We start from the raw sequence: 17,908 nt of genomic DNA on the forward strand, positions 1-17,908 counted from the left end.
TAACAAGAAATTTTAAAATATGTTAGGCCTAAGCAATTTTTCTTTTTTTCATAAATTTTAGATATATACATTTTAAATATAAGCATTATAAAACACTATGGATACACAGGGAAGGTTTTGTAAATTTGTATAAATTAAAATGAATGTATGTATAAAGAAATCATTATGTTAAAATCATACTAAAGTTTAAAGGTACATGTAGGTACCTAATTACTGTAGATGATGGTTGTGTGTAGGTTGAATTTTTAAATCCTTTTAGATAATAAAGTTATGTTTTATCGGGAAATTTAAGACAAATGTATAGCCATATTCAGACAGAAGATGTCATTGTTGTAACAATGCTGTTTCTAGTACTTTTCATGTACTTCAAATTACAACAATGTACGATATTCTGTCTGAATTGATGTAAAGTTGATGTACATTACAACCCCTATTAAGAGGACACCTTCTGGACCTAACGAAGTGTCTCCTTAATAGGGGTTTCCCTTGAATAGGGGTTGATCATAGTACAATATGCCCCTTCTTTTGGAAAGTGTCTCCTTGATAGGGATGTCCCCTGAATAGGGGTTAATCATAGTACAATATGCCCCTTCTTTTGGAAAGTGTCTCCTTGATAGGGGTTGATCATAGTACAATATGCCCCTTCTTTTGAAAATTGTCTCCTTGATAGGGATGTCCCCTGAATAGGGGTTGATCGTAGTACAATATACCCCTTTGTTTCTTGGAAAGTTTCCCCTTAATAGGGGTGTCCATATTACAGTATGCCCCTTCTTTTGAAAAGTTTCCCCTTAATAGGGGTGTCCCCAGAATCGGGGTGTCTAGTCAAAAATACAAATCTTATTTAAATTATTTAATTGTGTGCAATAACAGAAATTTATTACAAATAAATAATATAATATATTTGTATGTAATTAACACTTAATAATTAATACTTGGTGATCAATTCATTAGCATTTGTCTATCATGAATCATTAAGTTTGTGATTAAACTGGCACTGTAAAATGATCAAATAAAGGTCCAAAGACATTATTAAAATACTTAAATGAAATGCAATTCATTAATAACACTACATTTTAACATTATAATTTTCTTAAATATTCCAAATAGAATTTGGTCAATACAAATTGATGAATTCTAAATTCTTAAGCTCTGTCTACACTATCAAACTAGTGTGACAAAAAAGTGTGATGTGGCCAAATATGGTAGTGATATGCTTAAATATAGTAGTGATATGACATCATCATGTCCATATATGGGCACATCACATAAAGTTTGATAGTGCAGACAAAGCTGTGCTTAAAAATGCCACTCATTTGATAATTTTCATGATGTATTTGGATTTGTTGATGTTTATTTTGATTATTCTAAATGGAATACATATGTCTGCAAATAATTATTTTGCATACAATTTGTATATTTCTAATAGTAGTTAAATAAAAGTTGAGCTGGTATATTTCTTGTGTTCTGTTGACACTCCACACTGACAATAAAAACAAATTCATTTCATTTTTTTATATGTTTAAAATTACAAATGACAATAAATTTACTTGACTTGACTTGAAAAGTTTTAAATCTAAACATTTTACAACCCCTACTACTCTAAAAATATAAAATATTGTCAGTGTAAAGGGTATTAGCTATAACTTGCCTGTAAGTGTAACTCATGGATTGATTAGCATGGATATTCAACTACCTGAATAAATGCATTAAAATAGCCAATACACCTAACCTGAAACAATATCTTAATGCCATACATTTACATAATAATAGTCACTAATATTAAATTGTATCTTTTTTTTTATTATTTTTATTTTAATTCTCACCTAACTTCACTAGTAGATTTTACATTATTACTTGACTGATTATTACCAGCGTTGCTATCTGTTATCTGTACACCTTCAAACGTGTCACTAATCTGTTTAGCTAGGCCACCTTGCTGAGCTTGTTCAGCTGATGTAGCCTGTGGTTCCGTTGGTAAACTAGCTTGATTCTGTGCCTCTTCTAGCTGCTTAGCCTCCATCTCTTTCACCGCTTGTTCCTGCTGCTCTCTGTATTTATTCATTGGATTAATTTCCATGTAGACGGTGATTAGGCGATGGTTGATGTTTATGAGTTTCTGCGCACATTTTTGAACACATGTATGCTGTATTTATAAAGATACAAGGTATTTTAATAAGTTGTTTTTTAAAGATGTATTGTCCCCCAAAAACATGAAAAATGAAGATTAATAAAATCAGATTAAATAGGCCATTTTGCAGTTTAATAAAGTTATTCACTTCTGTAAAAAAAAACCAACAAAAATAATTATTTCACTTATAAAAAGACAAAAGAAACAGTTAATTTTAACCAAAAACCATTGTCTGAAAGACAATTTGCTTTAAATTACATTTTTTCAGGTAAATAATTAGTTTTCGATCCATTGTTTGGTCAAAGTGAATATTACTATTACATGACATTAAAATGGCATATTTTAAAAAAATTGAAAAAAAAAATTTAAGGGGACAATATATCTGTAAGGATAAAAGTTCAACAAGAACGTGTCTGTTTTGTGCATTTTTTAAAACACTATTGTATAGTGGTGAAGTAATTGTATGGTGTTTAACTGCTAAGTTAGGCTTACCTCTTCCTGTGTCATAAATCTGTAGTTTAAGTTTGTGACACAGCTATTGAAACATTTCTGAGTAAATATATTGTACATTGTAAGATAATCACGTACCTGAAATTGGAAGATATTTATTAGATATTATTATTACCATCGATACACAAAACCTTTGATTTGATGTTACATAAAGTTTAAACTAAACTAGACCTAGCACAACTAGCCTAGGATTATACTATTCTATAGGCCTAGTAGAATATACCCCACTACTAGCTTTACTACTAGATAGTAGTAGTACTAGCCTCCCTATGGTATTATAAATAATGTATCTCACACTGTAGCCGCCTAGCTAGCCTAGCTAGACCTAGTAGCTTTTGCAAAACCTAATATTTCTTGCAATCATTTTATAAATCAAATTATTCATACGTTTCTAGTTGCTTGTGATTCATCCATAATGTGGCGTTTCTACAGTGCTACTGGTTGATAGGAACTGCAGTTAATGTTAGTTTTGAAGAATGAAAAAAATAAAATCCACTCAAACAACATTTCAACACATGGCAAAGGTCAACTTTGTCGTCTGCTCTTCTTGTTTTAACTTCCAGGTTAAAGTTAAACAACACCCGGATGTGAAGAGGTGGCCCATCACTTTCCTGTTTTTACGTACAGAGAATCCTCAAGTTGCTGAGTCGTGGCCTAGCTAGTAAGATTTTTATTATGGTGTATCTCTCATTATAATGTTAATGTTTCATTTCTCTGCTACTTCTTAATGAAGAAAACCATAAATTTAGCTGTAAATACAGTTAAATATCAATGTAGAGCTCGGCCGGGCTGGAGGTGGCAGTCTGGCGGCGGTGCGCAGCAGCAGCAGCAGCATGACATGACTCATGAGACCGGACCGTGTCCGTGTCTCTCTCAGCAAAAAGAGTAGGCTGGTCACGTACGTCTGCTTGTGCTGATGAGAAAGTGGGTGGTGAAGATAGTGAAAATACTGCCTATTTAAAAACAGGTTTATGTGATTCCGATTTATGTATTGCTATTATTTTTCAAATGTATAATTGTTATGATAAATATCATATTGTGTGTACTGCTGATGCTGCTCTGTGTGTGGAAATTGAATATATTTTATTTATACGCTGTTCCATTCCGAATGCCCATAGCCAGTGTTAATCAACACCTTAAAATTAGTACAATACTCGATACTTCATACAATGAGCAGATACATAAAAAAGTGTGTGTGTCGGAAGTGTAACCACTTCGTAAATGTAATGTAACCACTTCGTAAATGTAATGTAACCACTTCGTAAATCTGTAAATTCCATACGTCATGTATATTTTTCCGAAATTATGTTTAAGTGGAATTTAGATGACTGCTTTTTAAATTGAAGAGTAGTGTGTATACCGAACAAATAACCACGTTATAAATAATATAAATGATGTAAAACTTGACGATAGTGAGGATAATGCACTGTGTGTTGTATTTTGTTGTCAAAATTTTGAACATCTATATATTAATTGTATACCGAGTTTACACTAATTTCCCAAATGATCATCTTTCATTCATATAATTCAATATTAATAAACAAGAAATATTTCTTACAAAAAACACCGCTCATATCACGATAACTACCGTCTACATCATGCATCTCAATATTTACTGTATCAGCAAATGATTTCATAGACTCTCTTTTCCCAGACGTGTTTTGGGATGGCACGTGTTTTGGGATGGCGCATGCCCAGTTCCAAATACCCATTTTTTCAGCCGTAGTAAACATGCTCTACCGCATGGTAACTGTTTCCTAATGCTTCCGTTCTCTTGAATATAACTGCCTAAAGGAGCGATGCTAAAAAGTACCGTTGAATTTCACCTGATATGGTTTTACAATTTTCCTTTTATAAAGGGTGAATAATTAAATGCCCCTATTATTTAATGATTTTGTCTCGCCAATTTTATTTTATAATGAGGATTTAGTGGTTGTTGGAGGGAACCCTTTCAATAGACCCCACTACTAGATCAAGACAACTGCACAGGTTTTTCTCAACTTTAAACCAATTATTCTTTAAAATTATTATAAATGAAATTGTGAATGTTGATCAGAAATCTAAACAAACAGTTGGTCTAATAGAGCTACAAAGTACATATTTACCAGCCATTAAATTCAACAAAACACATGTTTGAGATTCACGTCGTTCACATGTGACCTGGCATTATGTTCAGATTGTTATCACTATTTTTATTGACATTCACAAAGCCTTACAAATTAAAATTAACAATAGCGATAATATGAATATTTAAATTATTAATATTTTTCTTCATTCATTATATTCATCGTTAAAGGCTTTTAACAAGCAACAGAAATACTTTTGTTTTCTATTTTAAAGCTCTGTCTACACTATCAAACTAGTTTGACCAAAAAAGTGTGATGTGCCGAAATATGGTAGTGATATACTTACATGATAGTGGTATGCTTAAATATGGTAGTGATATACCCAAATATGGTAGTGATATGACATCATCATGTCCATGGGCACATCACATTGTTTTATCACATAAAGTTTGATAGTGTAGACACAGCTTTAGACATGAAGGATTGATTCTTTAGTTAATTTAATCCGTAGTATGTTCTACCATAGAGTTACAACCCTAAGTTCTACCTACAAATAAAGCCATAGACATGAAAAAATAAATAGAAATCCGGTTTTGATGCATGCTTTTTTAATGGTAAGAAAAAAAAATTGAGGACATTATTTGGGATTGTGTTATTGTTAGCTTTTCAGGGAGAGGTTGATTAAATATTAGGCTTTGTGTATTATGTATGACATTGATTGCATGGATGAATTATTGTTTGAAGTATGTGATTGTAATTAGCTTTTATTAAATTATGCTTATTAATATTCATTTTCCACTTTCAACAACAGAGTATAGTAGCAAATGACAGATCCAAATTTCGCAACAATGTCAGGTCAACAGAACGGAAGTCCTTCGGATCAAGAACTCGACGACACGTTTGAGCAAGATCTACGTGATATGCTCCGTGACGGCCCATCGCTATCAGACACTGCATCGAACATCCAAGGCGGAAATGTCACCGAGAGTCCTTTTGCAGGTATAGACTTAAATAGCCCAATACGTCCACAACTACAGAGCCCTGGCGGTAGTCGGTCACCCCACAGGCCAATGGGTAGCAGTACTGTTGGCTCTAGACTTGCTGATGAAGCTCCGCAAATGTCAAAAGGTCAGTATTATATTATCTTTGTGATTTTAATATTAAACTCTCATATCAACTGTGATTTCATACACTGCTAATTATCATGCTAAATATCAAATCAAATAATATACTATTGATTCTGATTCATTCAAATAGATTACCATAATTCTTCTTATTTCATTTCTACTAATGAAATTCAATCAAGGAATTTAATAGATTAATACTATGTTATATAGCACCTGAATATACCACATACTAAATGTTCTAAAGCCTTGCCTACACTATCAAACTTTATGTGACAAAAAATGTGATGTGCCCATATATGGACATGATGATGTCATATCACTACCATATTTGAACATATCACTACCATATTTGAGCATTTTGGGAACTTTTTTTGTCAAACTAGTTTGATAGTGTAGAGTTAGACTCTTATTCTGAGTTTAGTATACATGGAAATGATAACTATTTAAAAGCATATGGTTATAATTGGTTAACAATGACACATTGTTGTATTGTATTAAAGATAAGATCACAAAAGAGGTACTGTAGGCTAGTTGGCATTTATTTCAATCTACAATGTTTATCGCAAACATTTTTTTTACCATAAATCTTGATCAATTAGGTTTTTAAGAGATTTTTCCAAACCTGCTCATTTCTTAATCAAAATTTACAAGACAACTAACATTTCTATTCACTTTTTTTATGGGAATTTAAATGTTTTGTGAAAAATATAAATACATAGGTAGTACAGTATACACTGTAGCCTTAATGGCTTATGTAGAATCCAGGTTCCGTGACCTGAGGTCATAGGTGAATGATAGATACCACGCCGTGTAACGAGAAGTATCAATCCGAATAAGTGCTACATTAAAGCATGGATTAAAGAATAGAAGGATATGCATCGACGTGAGATCAAGGGTTCCTTGACTCTCGCCGACAGACCGCGGACCGCCCACAATGTTATCAGTTTAATTAACCGCATGGTAACAACGAAACGGTCGCGTGCCTAATATATTGTTTACTGCACATGTGCAACGACATCTAACCTTGTTGGCTACGCTTCTTTCGCGCGTTCTTTGGTGGCATGATGTTTTAGCGCTAGCAACAACGGCGACGAACAATTTATACGACAAATTTAGTTATAACCTTTCTGATGAGGAATTGTAAATGCTATAATTGTAATTAGTATAGGTTTCTGCCGCGATTGATCTACGCTAATGTTTTTATGACATTAAAGTAGCATTTTATGACCTGTAGTAGCCCTACATCTGAGACAATATTGTTGTATCGGCCTAGCCCTACATGTAAAATTACAAAATCAGCAAGGATACTAGGCCTAGGCCTTTTCTTCTAGGCTTACTAGTAAACCATATGATTTGCCGACATTGATACTGCCTAGGTAGGCCTAGGCTAATCTTAAGTGTAGTAGATACAACGTGTAATCATGATCTATATACTCACCGTTGTCTTACTTCTTGTGTGAATAATAATAGGTACTTCGTTTTTTCGTGATTAAGTTTGCCCTGCGTGTACTTTTCAAAACGACCGCTAGGTAACGAATCGCAACTATACATAGCCAGCCAATCCCGGATCAGGGATCGCTGTTTTCATTCAATTAGACCCGATGATTGGATGTGGTGTGGATGACATAACCACTAGCCAATCACCAGGCACTACAATTTAAATATAATCACATCGATAATTAAGGAGATTTATGAAGAAACCACTGCTTAGCCATATATTAAAAACACGATTGTTGTATGGGTGAACACCGGCCACGCTAACAACATACATGGTCAAATGCATAATTTAATATTCTATAGATTAACGCAATTTTTAATGACAGAAGATGGCAGGCAAATAATGATAATTCAAATATAAAAATTGCATATTTTATTAATATTACTAACTACTTAAAATTACTAGTCGTAAGAAAGTGAACTTTTCGTAGTCCGATTGTGATGAAACTAAAACAGAATTATTCAGCAATATATTGTTGTTGTCAATTAATCATCGACGCAGACATGTCAATAGAACATTCAGACTGCGCATACGATTTCTACATGGTTACGTTTTGGTCTCAAAAAAGGTAACAGTTGATTCGCAGCGTTTTACAGAGGGCCGCGGTTAGAGACACGGAGTTCAATGAGCGTGTTTGTTTGATTGGCAGCAGTGCTTTAGTATAGGCAAGCGCGTTGTAAAATCGTTTGATGTCACCGTCGATGCATATCCTTCTATTCTTTAATCCATGATTAAAGTCTATTGTTTCATCTTATAAACCTTGTCTTAGTATATTTGAGTATTGTTGTTTGTCCAAGAACATTACAGCTTAGTTATCCTAGGAGCCTAGTGTAGGTTCGAATCATTGCTTGTTCAGTATAGCCATGTCTATTAGTATTATACCACAGACGACTCGGTAATACAAATGTGTGTTAATTTCTTGCCTGCTGCTGTGTACTGACAATATAAAAAAGGAATGTGTTGCATTAGTAGCTTACTTTTATAATTTATATGAAATTCTTAAAATTATAAAGAAGGTATGCAATCAGTGGAGTTTAATCAGACATACATTTTAAAAATTCTTGTGAAATTACATAAGGAGTGATATTATTTAGGTTGTTGAGAATAAATACTGTAAAGTTAATTTTTTTAAAGTTTTGTAGGCTTTTTTAATGTACATTCCTGCTCTATGGTACCGTATAGCAAACCTCACTACCAAATTTGTGAGAATAAATCATTTTTAGATTTTTTTTTATGATAATGACCATCTATAATCTATTCAATAAACATTAAAATTATTCAATATCTGAATGAAATTGTTTTTTACATTATTAATTTTTAAACAATATAAAATCATCCATGCAAAATGTCAATCATGGATCGTATGTATTTGAATACAGTATATTAAAAATATAAATACTGGATATTCACCTACTAAGTCTTATTACATAATTATTTAATTTCAATGGATGAAATCATCCGTTTAATCATAGTGATAAATTAAATAATAATTATTTTAAAACAATGAACCATACTATAAACCATTGTCATCATAATATTCATAAAATTTATTTTGCTTTGTGTTATTGATTGCATATTGCACTCTTGTTAATTTTTGTGCTCAGCGATCAAAGTTTATGATAGAACTAGGAGGAGATTATCATTTGTAGGATTTTAAATTAGCATAAAATCAATAATAAACACTGTCAAGTCACATCAAATGATCATACAGTAACAGTACTCGTAGTAATATTGGTTGTTCTATGTACAGTAATATTAATACAAGTGAAAATATAGGAATTATTACGTTTTTTATCGACTGGCAGTGTACCATTGGATCTGTATGATACGTGTTATTGAACAGGGTAGGAGTAATTTTTTCTTAATTTTATTTGCGAAAGTAGGGACGTATTCCAAAAAGTATACAGTATGTTATCGTTTGGTTTTGGCAATTTTTTGTTCTTCGGACCGCATTTCATTGGATTCTACTGTAGTTCCAGAATAAAAAACTTGGATTTGATGGATTTGTATCACTTGGAACTTTTTTTTAATGTACAGTAATCGTGAAAAAAGTAGTAAGAATGTTAGTCTTCGCTTGACTACAAATGATGTGCAGTAATAGGTCGTTGCAAAGCTAGATCTCTAGTATCAGCTGGGACTTGAATTCTTTTCTTTTTTTATTTACCACCCACAGGGCATGTTATTTATAGAATTATTGTAGAATTAGCTATATCATTTTGCTATATTCTTACTTAATTATTATTATTATTAATAACTATTGCTTAGGTATTGGTAGATATATTTTTTCGTTTACCTTGGGTTAATATTTTACTGGAGAATAAAAGAGTTTAGTATAGGCAGAGGTGATTTATTGTGTCAAGTGATCTAGGCCCAGTACAGTGACTAAATATAGCTTTGTATTATTTTTTTGTGACTGGATATTTGTAATAATAATGCCAATTTTCCAATAGTGCCAATTTTATGTGTAATATTCAGGGAGCATGGTTTAAAGCTCTGTTTACACTATCAAACTAGTTGTGATAGTAGTGATGACATTATCATGTCTATATATGGGCACATCACATTTTTTGGTCACATAAAATTTGATAGTGTAGACAGAGTTTAAGGCATCTGAATTTTTCTCTAGCCTATTCTTCTACTTCTTTTCACTCTGTCTCAGCTCTTTAAATTTAAAATTAAATTTTATTATTATAATATACACATATTTTTTATTTTTTTATTGATGCTTTTTTTTTTATATTTGTTTGGTCATAGGCGTGAAATGTATAGAATATTTGGAGTTTTACAATGACTTTATTGTTTATTTTGTAGAAGAATGAGGGCGAAATATCCTTAATATTTCTAATATTTCCTTAAGCTCTGTCTACACTATCAAACTTTGTGTGACAAAAAATGTGACGTGCCCATACATGGACATGATGTGATGTCATATCACTACCATATTTGGACATATCGCTACTATATTTGAGCACATCACACTTTTTCTTTTTTCTGATAGTGTAGACAAAGCTTTACTAGCAACTGTATATATGCCTTAATGAATATTTATAGTACTGTACATACATAAATGACAGTTTTATTCTATTGTTCCGTAAAATCCAATATTTTCACATTTTCTTTTCAGAATTTTTTAAAGTCTGAGCCAACAAGTCCTGACCCAAGAAGAAAACAACCTTGTGGACATCATTGACAATTCTCAATTCTACAGAGAAATCAAATAAATCAAATCAAACTTTTAGTGGTTCATATTGTATCAAAAATTAATCATTGTGAACATTATCATTGTGTTTGACCCACTGCATTTATTTATACACAACATCTCATTCTTTTCCATACTAAACATATTTAAATAAATCCACTGTTTCAAATGATGTTTTGCTTTTGTTTTGGAAAACAAAAAAAATTTATCAAAAAAGATATGTATATATCAAAATCGCAAATTGCTTTCTGCATACCATGTTCCTCTTTAATTACAAAATGGTGAAAATTGGTCACTTAGATGGACTATGTGGCAATTACTGCTGACATATTCATTTAAATCCTTTTATCTTTTAATTTTAAAATCATATTATTGTGCCATCATCCATGACAGAATATGTCCTTTTGACCTGATCTAGTTTTCACATCCTTAATGCATAAAGCTCTGTCAACACTCTCAAACTAGTTTGACAAAAAAAAGTGTGATGTACCCAAATATGGTAGTGATATGCCTAAATATTATAGTGATATGACATCATCATGTCCATATATAGGCACATCACATTTTTTTGTCACATAAAGTTTGATAGTGTAGATAGAGCTTTAGGCTTAATGTATGGAGGAAATTTGACTTCCATCCTAATTATACTACAAAGAGAGTATTGTCAATGATTCCACAAGGGGCCTAAGGTACCTTACAGTATGTCATGAATTATTGTTAACTAGCATGATCAGTATAACATGGTGTTACCCCTCCTTCTCACGCAAAAGTTTGATAATCGTGCATGTTGGTTTTATTATTTTTATATAACATATGATATGTAATGAGGTTTCCCATTCCTTCCATGGGTTTTTTGTTGCATAGGTTTTCCTATTTCCAATTTGTGGGTATTTTAATGGGATTTCCCACTTTTTTTTTGGTGTATTATTATGTGGTTTCCCATTTCTGTATATGGCTGTGTGGTGAAAATATTTTTGCACTGTTTTAAATTGTTTTGTCATTCTTTTGCATCAATACCATCTTTTTATTGTCTCTTCACTGCTCTTCTAGTTTCTACATTCCCCTTTATTCCCATCCACCCCTTTCTTCAATTCATTTAATTTATTGTAAAGCTCTGTCAACACTATCAAACTTTATGTGACAAAAAAAATTTATACGTCATATAGTGATGTCATATCACTACCATATTTGGACATTTCATTACCATATTTGGGCATATCACTACCATATTTGGCCATATCACTACCATATTTAGATTGCTGTACTGTGTGCCTTATTATTCTACTCCTTCCCAATATCATCTGCTTTTTCATATTTATTGGTGTTTCTCTGTTTGGTGTATCATGTGAGATAAACGTGTCATGCGTTGAGACTCTTTTTAATATAGTAAGGCTCTTTAAGTTGGAGTTAAGCCAAATACAGAAGGTGCATGTGGAAGGTTGTTGATGCAGGCCCCAGTTAGTAGCTGTTTAAGGTCATTAAATTTGGATACTGTACTGTGTGTTCCATGGTAGCATGTAAAAATCATTATCCATGTATTTAGGTTCTTTAAGCAGGACTCAACATAATTTAAGTTGTGAAAAACTTGAATGAAAGTGACTCTTTTGGTCATTTAGCTAGGCCCTCAGAAACCTTCAGAATGAATATTGGTAACCTTAATTGACTACTGTAGGGGTTTTGTGATCTTGGCATGAATTCTAACATGGTCGAAATTATGACCGTATGGTTTGTTTTGGCATGGTTGTAAATTGTAATGATAGTTGTGTTTTTGATAATTATTTTGTGATAAACTTATTTGTACACTATAGTTAGGCCTACTATCAAGTAGTTTTTATAACAAATTAAAGCTTAGCACAGGTAAGAAAGTCTAAGTTAACTACCAAAATTTGCAGCACTAGGAACATGCTCTCACTTGGGATATATCATCATCAGTATTTCCTTTTTTAACTGTTTTGTTATTTTTGCCATCACAATTTTACCATATAATTTTAACATTCATATATTAAACTTTTCCATAAATGTTGATACCCTGTTATTTGCTGTTAAAATTTGCATTTCTATTTATTACTGATAATACTCATTTCCATAATTATATACTATACAGTTGCATAATGTAAAAATATATATTATAGAACCACATAAAATATTTGCAGGATGTAACTGTAAGTTATATCATCGGATCCCCTCCTTCCCCCAGAGGAGGTGGAAAATGTATTCCAGATATTGGGCCTAGAAGGTTAAGGCTTAGTTGCAATAACTCATTTATTTCATTTTCTTATCTTATTGCAGCACCACCACCTCAAATGGGACAGGCAAAAAGCTCCCCAAATACAGGCAACTACGCTGGAACTGGTGGAGGCTTCGCAGGCCCAGGCGATAACGGTGACTCAACGTCGGCTTTAGCCAAGGCTAAGTTTGATTCGTTCAAGACATGGAGCATCTCCACCTACAAATGCACTCGTCAGATGCTATCAGAAAAGTTGGGAAAAGGATCTCGAACCGTTGATCTACAGTTAGAAGCTCAGATCGAAGTCCTCCGCGATACCCAGCGTAAATATGCAAATATTCTCAAGCTATCACGTGCATTGACCCATCACTTTTATCAGGTCGTCCAAACCCAACGTTCACTTGGTGATGCTTTTGGCGAGTTAGGTCAAAAGTCTCCCGAGTTGCAAGAGGAATTTAATTATAATTGCGAGACGCAGCGATCTTTATGTTCAAACGGAGAGACGCTGCTAGGAGCTTTGAATTTCTTTACTTCTAATGTTAACACACTGTGCAATAAAACAATGGAGGATACACTGATGACAGTAAAGCTATATGAATCTGCTAGGTAAGAGTGCTGTTAGAATTAATGTAGAATTGAATAATTCCTGATGAGATCGCACCTGAGCAATCTTTTAGGCCCTCCCTCCTTCTACCCCCTCCCCCCTCTTTCTATTTCAAATCTTAGATCTGATTGCTTGATATGCCATATATAAAGCTCTTTGTAAACTTGTTTGTTCTAGCCATCCGTCAATCGATATTTTGGTTATCATTCTTTTTCTCGAGCTTCTGTCTTCCCAAAGTCTTGTCTTGTAAACAGGATTGCCACCTTTAAGAAGGATAGTGAATGGATTTGCTTATGGTTATCCATGGCAATTTGCCTAAAGATACAAAAACAAAAATCTGTCCGACTACTTTTTGCTAAGGCAGCTTAAGCATAATCTAAACTAAATGTATCAGCGCTAATTTGTTGTTAATTTTCTCTCTTTAGAATTGAATATGATGCATATAGGGTAGACTTGGAGAGTTTACAAATAGCTCCAAAAGATTCTACAACGCAAAGTAAGATCAACGAAGCCAGGACCAAGTACGACAAGCAGAAAATTAAGTTTGATAAGCTCAGACAGGATGTTTCGGTGAAACTTAAATTCCTTGAAGAGAATAAGGTAAGATAATTCTGAGTCATACAGATGTGTGACAGGTTTCTTCTTAAGCTCTGTCTAAACTATCAACCTAGTTTGACAAAAAAAAAAAAGTGTGATGTGCCCAAATATGGTAGTGATATGACATCATGTCCATATATGGACACATCATATTTTTTTCACATAAAGTTTGATAGTGTAGACAGAGCTTTATGTGTGTTATGAGATTATGAGACTGTACAGCAACTGTTTGGAATTAAAAATCAGTATTGCTTCCATCACTAAAGTGTTTCATTTTTCATGATTTTGGGGGACAATACATCTTTAATGCTATGCAATTGGGAGCAGGTTGTTAAAAGTGAAATTAACAATAAGGATGATTTAATTTAAAAAATTTCTTTTAATAGGTGAAAGTGATGCATAAACAACTACTGTTATTTCACAACGCTATCTCGGCTTACTTCTCTGGAAACCAACAAGCGTTGGAGGCGACCTTAAAACAGTTCAGTATCAAATTACGCCCACCTAGCGAAGTTCAACCATCGTTCTTGGAGCAGTAACAACATACGCACTCAATCCTTCACATATATATTGTCGAATCACTGCAAATTTAAAGCTATTAGCTATGAATTATGAGTGATGTATTGTAAGGAAAACTGGCAATATGACTATTATATAGCAATGTATGTTTTGCTTGTTAGTTAGTGCCATGTTGGTTAGCTCTATATAACCCTTATAACACCCTGATGTAACAATATACCTTTTTATCAGCCTAGTATTTAATTCATGAATATGATCCTGGGAAGAGTGTATGTGTAATTTCACTTTTCCCTGATACAGTATAGTCCAAACCCAGAATCTGCAGACAAATATTATAAATAGTCCTAATGGTCAACTCTAGGCTGTTCCAAACATAAAGAGAGTTGATTCTTGGCAATGACTAAGCTAAATCATATCATTTTGTTGTTGTATGTATCTAGGTAACCCAAAGATTATTTGACAGTAATCATTTTTAGTGCTATAACACATTTTTTTTATATTCTTTTATTATGCTATAAACACGTTTAGAGATTTACGTTAAACCTTGACCTGACAGTGCGTCAGGCAGATCAAGAAACAAGATTCCAGTTCATGCGTACCGATAAGTAAGGTGCGTGCATGCTGGCTAGCTTACTCACGATGCCTAGTCATGACGCTTATTTATTCTAAAGGCTAAATATAATTTGGCGGCAAAAATATTTCCCAACAAGTTGCGTATAATTATGCTTTGAAGTTTGATAGAACCTGTATGTGTATTGTCATGACAAAGTGATGTATTTATTGTCTATTATTAATCTAGAAAAAGAGTTTTTAATTAAACAAACTATAAAAGTAAAGGATATATAATCTGCTAAATTGTGAAATTGTATAATAAATGAGATTGTAGTTGTTATTAGTATAATTATTATAATGTACATTTTAATTATCAAATGTTGTGTATTAGTTGTACAATTTATTTTTAAGAATTAGCAATGTTGGAGTAGTATTATATAATGACTGTTTATTAATTAATGAAGTGGAAATTTTCTGCAAACACTCACTTTGTCAACTCATATTAATTTACTGAATGCTACTTTCTTAATTTCACACTTTGGCTCAGTCACCAGAACTTCTCCTTATAGGATCACTACCTAAAACTCATAACAAGACCTCTCTACAAATTGTTAAGGATGAGGGTGGGGGATGATGGTCCTAGTTCCCAGTACGTTCTGCACACGTAAGATCTGTCTACACCATCAAATTTTATGTGAACAAAAATGTGATGTACCCATATATGGACATGATTTCCTATCACTACTGTATTTGAGAACATCACACCTTTTGTTGTCAAATAGTTAGCCGACAGTAACAAAAAATACCTTGTGTACCAAATTTAGATTGTTTTTATTTATAATTATTTTCTTTATTTATAGATTTTGACTCTGCATATTGTACTCCAGTGCTTTCAAATTGTGTAATATTATACTGTAATTATGCTGAGAATTAACAAATGAAAACAAAAAATTTAATTGACCCAAGTTTTAACTTAGCATATTTTGTGCTAATATAAAGGAAAATACAATACTACTTAAGTGAAATATATTTCTCTTAAATAAGTATTTCACATAAGTCAGTAAATGTTTTAACTAAGCATATTTGTGGTAATTAAAGGATCAGTGGATTAGCACAGTATCCATATATTCTTAAGTGAGATATTAAATTAAGTATTTCACATAAGCCAATCAATATTTAATGATTTCACTTAAGTATATTATTCACATTGATAAGAGATTTTTACAATTTTAATGGCATTTCCCTTAATATCCTAAGAATGTTGAAAGAGGCTACAAGATCTGAGTTAATACTTATATCATGTGACCCACAATTGTCCAATCAAATGGCGAGAATCAACTTAGGTGTTTTACAAATAATGCATGGCACTTTCTTCACAATGGAAAAAATGTCTTGGATAGATATTTAGTAAGAAAGTATCTTTCTTTTTTTAAAATTATTATTGGACCATAAGTTGTATTTAAACTGAAGTATACCCTTACTCTGATAACTACAAAAGCTACCATTTTGTTTTTCAAATAAAATTATGCTTGTTCTATTACTATTGCTTTATGCTATTTATATGTGTATATATATGGTATATCAAATCTTCCATAAAATGATTTTATTCAAATATATGTAGTGGATATTATGTATTCAATTTTAAATAGTTTAAGTTTAGTTGAATATCTGACAATTTTGAATTGATTTTTTATTCATCAACACATGAGGGATCTAAAGCTCTGTCTACACTATCAAATTGTATGTGACATCAAAATGTGATATGGACATAATGATGTCATATCACTACCATATTTAGGCATATAACCACCATATTTGGGCACATCACCATATTTGGGCACATCACCATATTTGGGCACATCACACTAGTTTGATAGTGTAGACAAATCTTAATTATGGTCAAAGAAAAAGTCTCTGCTTATAAATAATTGCACAATGCACCTTTACAATTTTTTCTTTTTCGTAAAATCACAATCAATTTGGGTGCACATGTAGCATACATTTAAATTTCATATTTGTTTTTTTATGTATAGTTGGTGCTGCATGTTTGTGTAATTTTTGCTTTTCATAGATAATAAATATTCCTATTCAAAAGTGTTTTTATTTAATTTTGTTGTGGTTGTACACAAAATGTAATATTAAATATATATTTACTAAGATGGTTGGGGTGAAAGAGGGTGTGGGTCTGAAGGCAATTCAACTTGTGCGGAGTACAGTGTTGACAGCAATGAACAATTCTATACTGTATATATACAAAAAAATGTTTTAATAGGGAGCTTTTGATTTGCAAAGACCAACAATCTAACTAGGTCAGGTCAATTAACGTGTCGTCCGTTGTTCTATGAACCTAAACCATCAAAACAGTGTAGAGGTGGGGTGTGAGGAACCATTTAATATCCCTGCATACATTTGACATTCGTCAGTCGTCGCAAATTGGAAACTCCACATTAAGTTGATACCCAGTGTGCAGGTTACAGTTATTGTTTTCTTGTCTTGTCTTTCTAATTATAGTCATCAGTCTAAGTTGGTGTTAGTAAAATGTTACCATTATATATTCAATTCAAGCATATAATAAACTCAGATATGGAAAATTAATTTGTTTGTCTTTTATTTATTGAAGAAATCTATTATTAATATTATGCAAAAAACACATTTTTATTCAACAATCCCTATGGAAAGACTATCAAAGTTGACATTAGAAAGCTATGGAGAAGTGCATGTGAACTTTTTTGCTGTATTTCTTGTTATTCAAATAAAATCATATGAACCCAAAAGTGCTTTGCCGTTTCTTTTTGTGACATCCAACCATGCTCTGTAATATCCCATATTACTACAATATGTTTGTCTGAAACCAGATCCAGCTCAAGTATATGTATGACAC

At 32.4% G+C, this 17,908-nt stretch overlaps 3 protein-coding genes across 4 annotated transcripts in view; 2 read left to right on the top strand and 1 right to left on the bottom strand.

Annotated features, from left to right (window-relative positions):
* Positions 1-16,458, top strand: part of LOC144841978 (signal peptidase complex subunit 3-like) — an 82,636-nt gene extending 66,178 nt beyond the window's left edge. Inside the window, exon 5 of the transcript XR_013612063.1 lies at positions 16,444-16,458. The gene's annotated coding sequence lies outside the window, so the exon portion shown is untranslated. The remainder of the gene's footprint in view (positions 1-16,443) is intronic.
* On the bottom strand, positions 838-3,174 carry LOC144841979 (mitochondrial import inner membrane translocase subunit Tim10 B-like). Its single transcript, XM_078698301.1, has 3 exons — positions 3,026-3,174; positions 2,621-2,716; positions 838-2,143 (listed from the first exon to the last, which is right to left on the bottom strand). The coding sequence occupies exons 1-3, from the start codon at positions 3,050-3,052 to the stop codon at positions 1,820-1,822; spliced, it is 447 nt and encodes a 148-aa protein (XP_078554427.1). The 5' UTR covers positions 3,053-3,174; the 3' UTR covers positions 838-1,819.
* LOC144841970 (arfaptin-2-like) lies at positions 3,221-17,622 on the top strand. 2 transcript variants are annotated; one of them, XM_078698290.1, is made up of 6 exons: positions 3,221-3,299; positions 5,516-5,832; positions 12,818-13,361; positions 13,785-13,959; positions 14,343-17,206; positions 17,244-17,622. In XM_078698290.1, exons 2-5 carry the CDS (start codon positions 5,529-5,531, stop codon positions 14,493-14,495), a joined length of 1,176 nt encoding a protein of 391 aa, XP_078554416.1. In that variant the 5' UTR covers positions 3,221-3,299; positions 5,516-5,528; the 3' UTR covers positions 14,496-17,206; positions 17,244-17,622. The 2 variants fall into 2 exon arrangements, with proteins under 2 accessions (XP_078554416.1, XP_078554417.1); XM_078698291.1 differs by having other exon boundaries at positions 5,516-5,703.
* Positions 17,623-17,908: the final 286 nt, after the last annotated feature.

The sequence above is a fragment of the Antedon bifida genome, chromosome 5 (assembly GCF_963402885.1).
Source record: "Antedon bifida chromosome 5, ecAntBifi1.1, whole genome shotgun sequence".
NCBI classification, from domain to species: Eukaryota; Metazoa; Echinodermata; class Crinoidea; order Comatulida; family Antedonidae; genus Antedon; species Antedon bifida.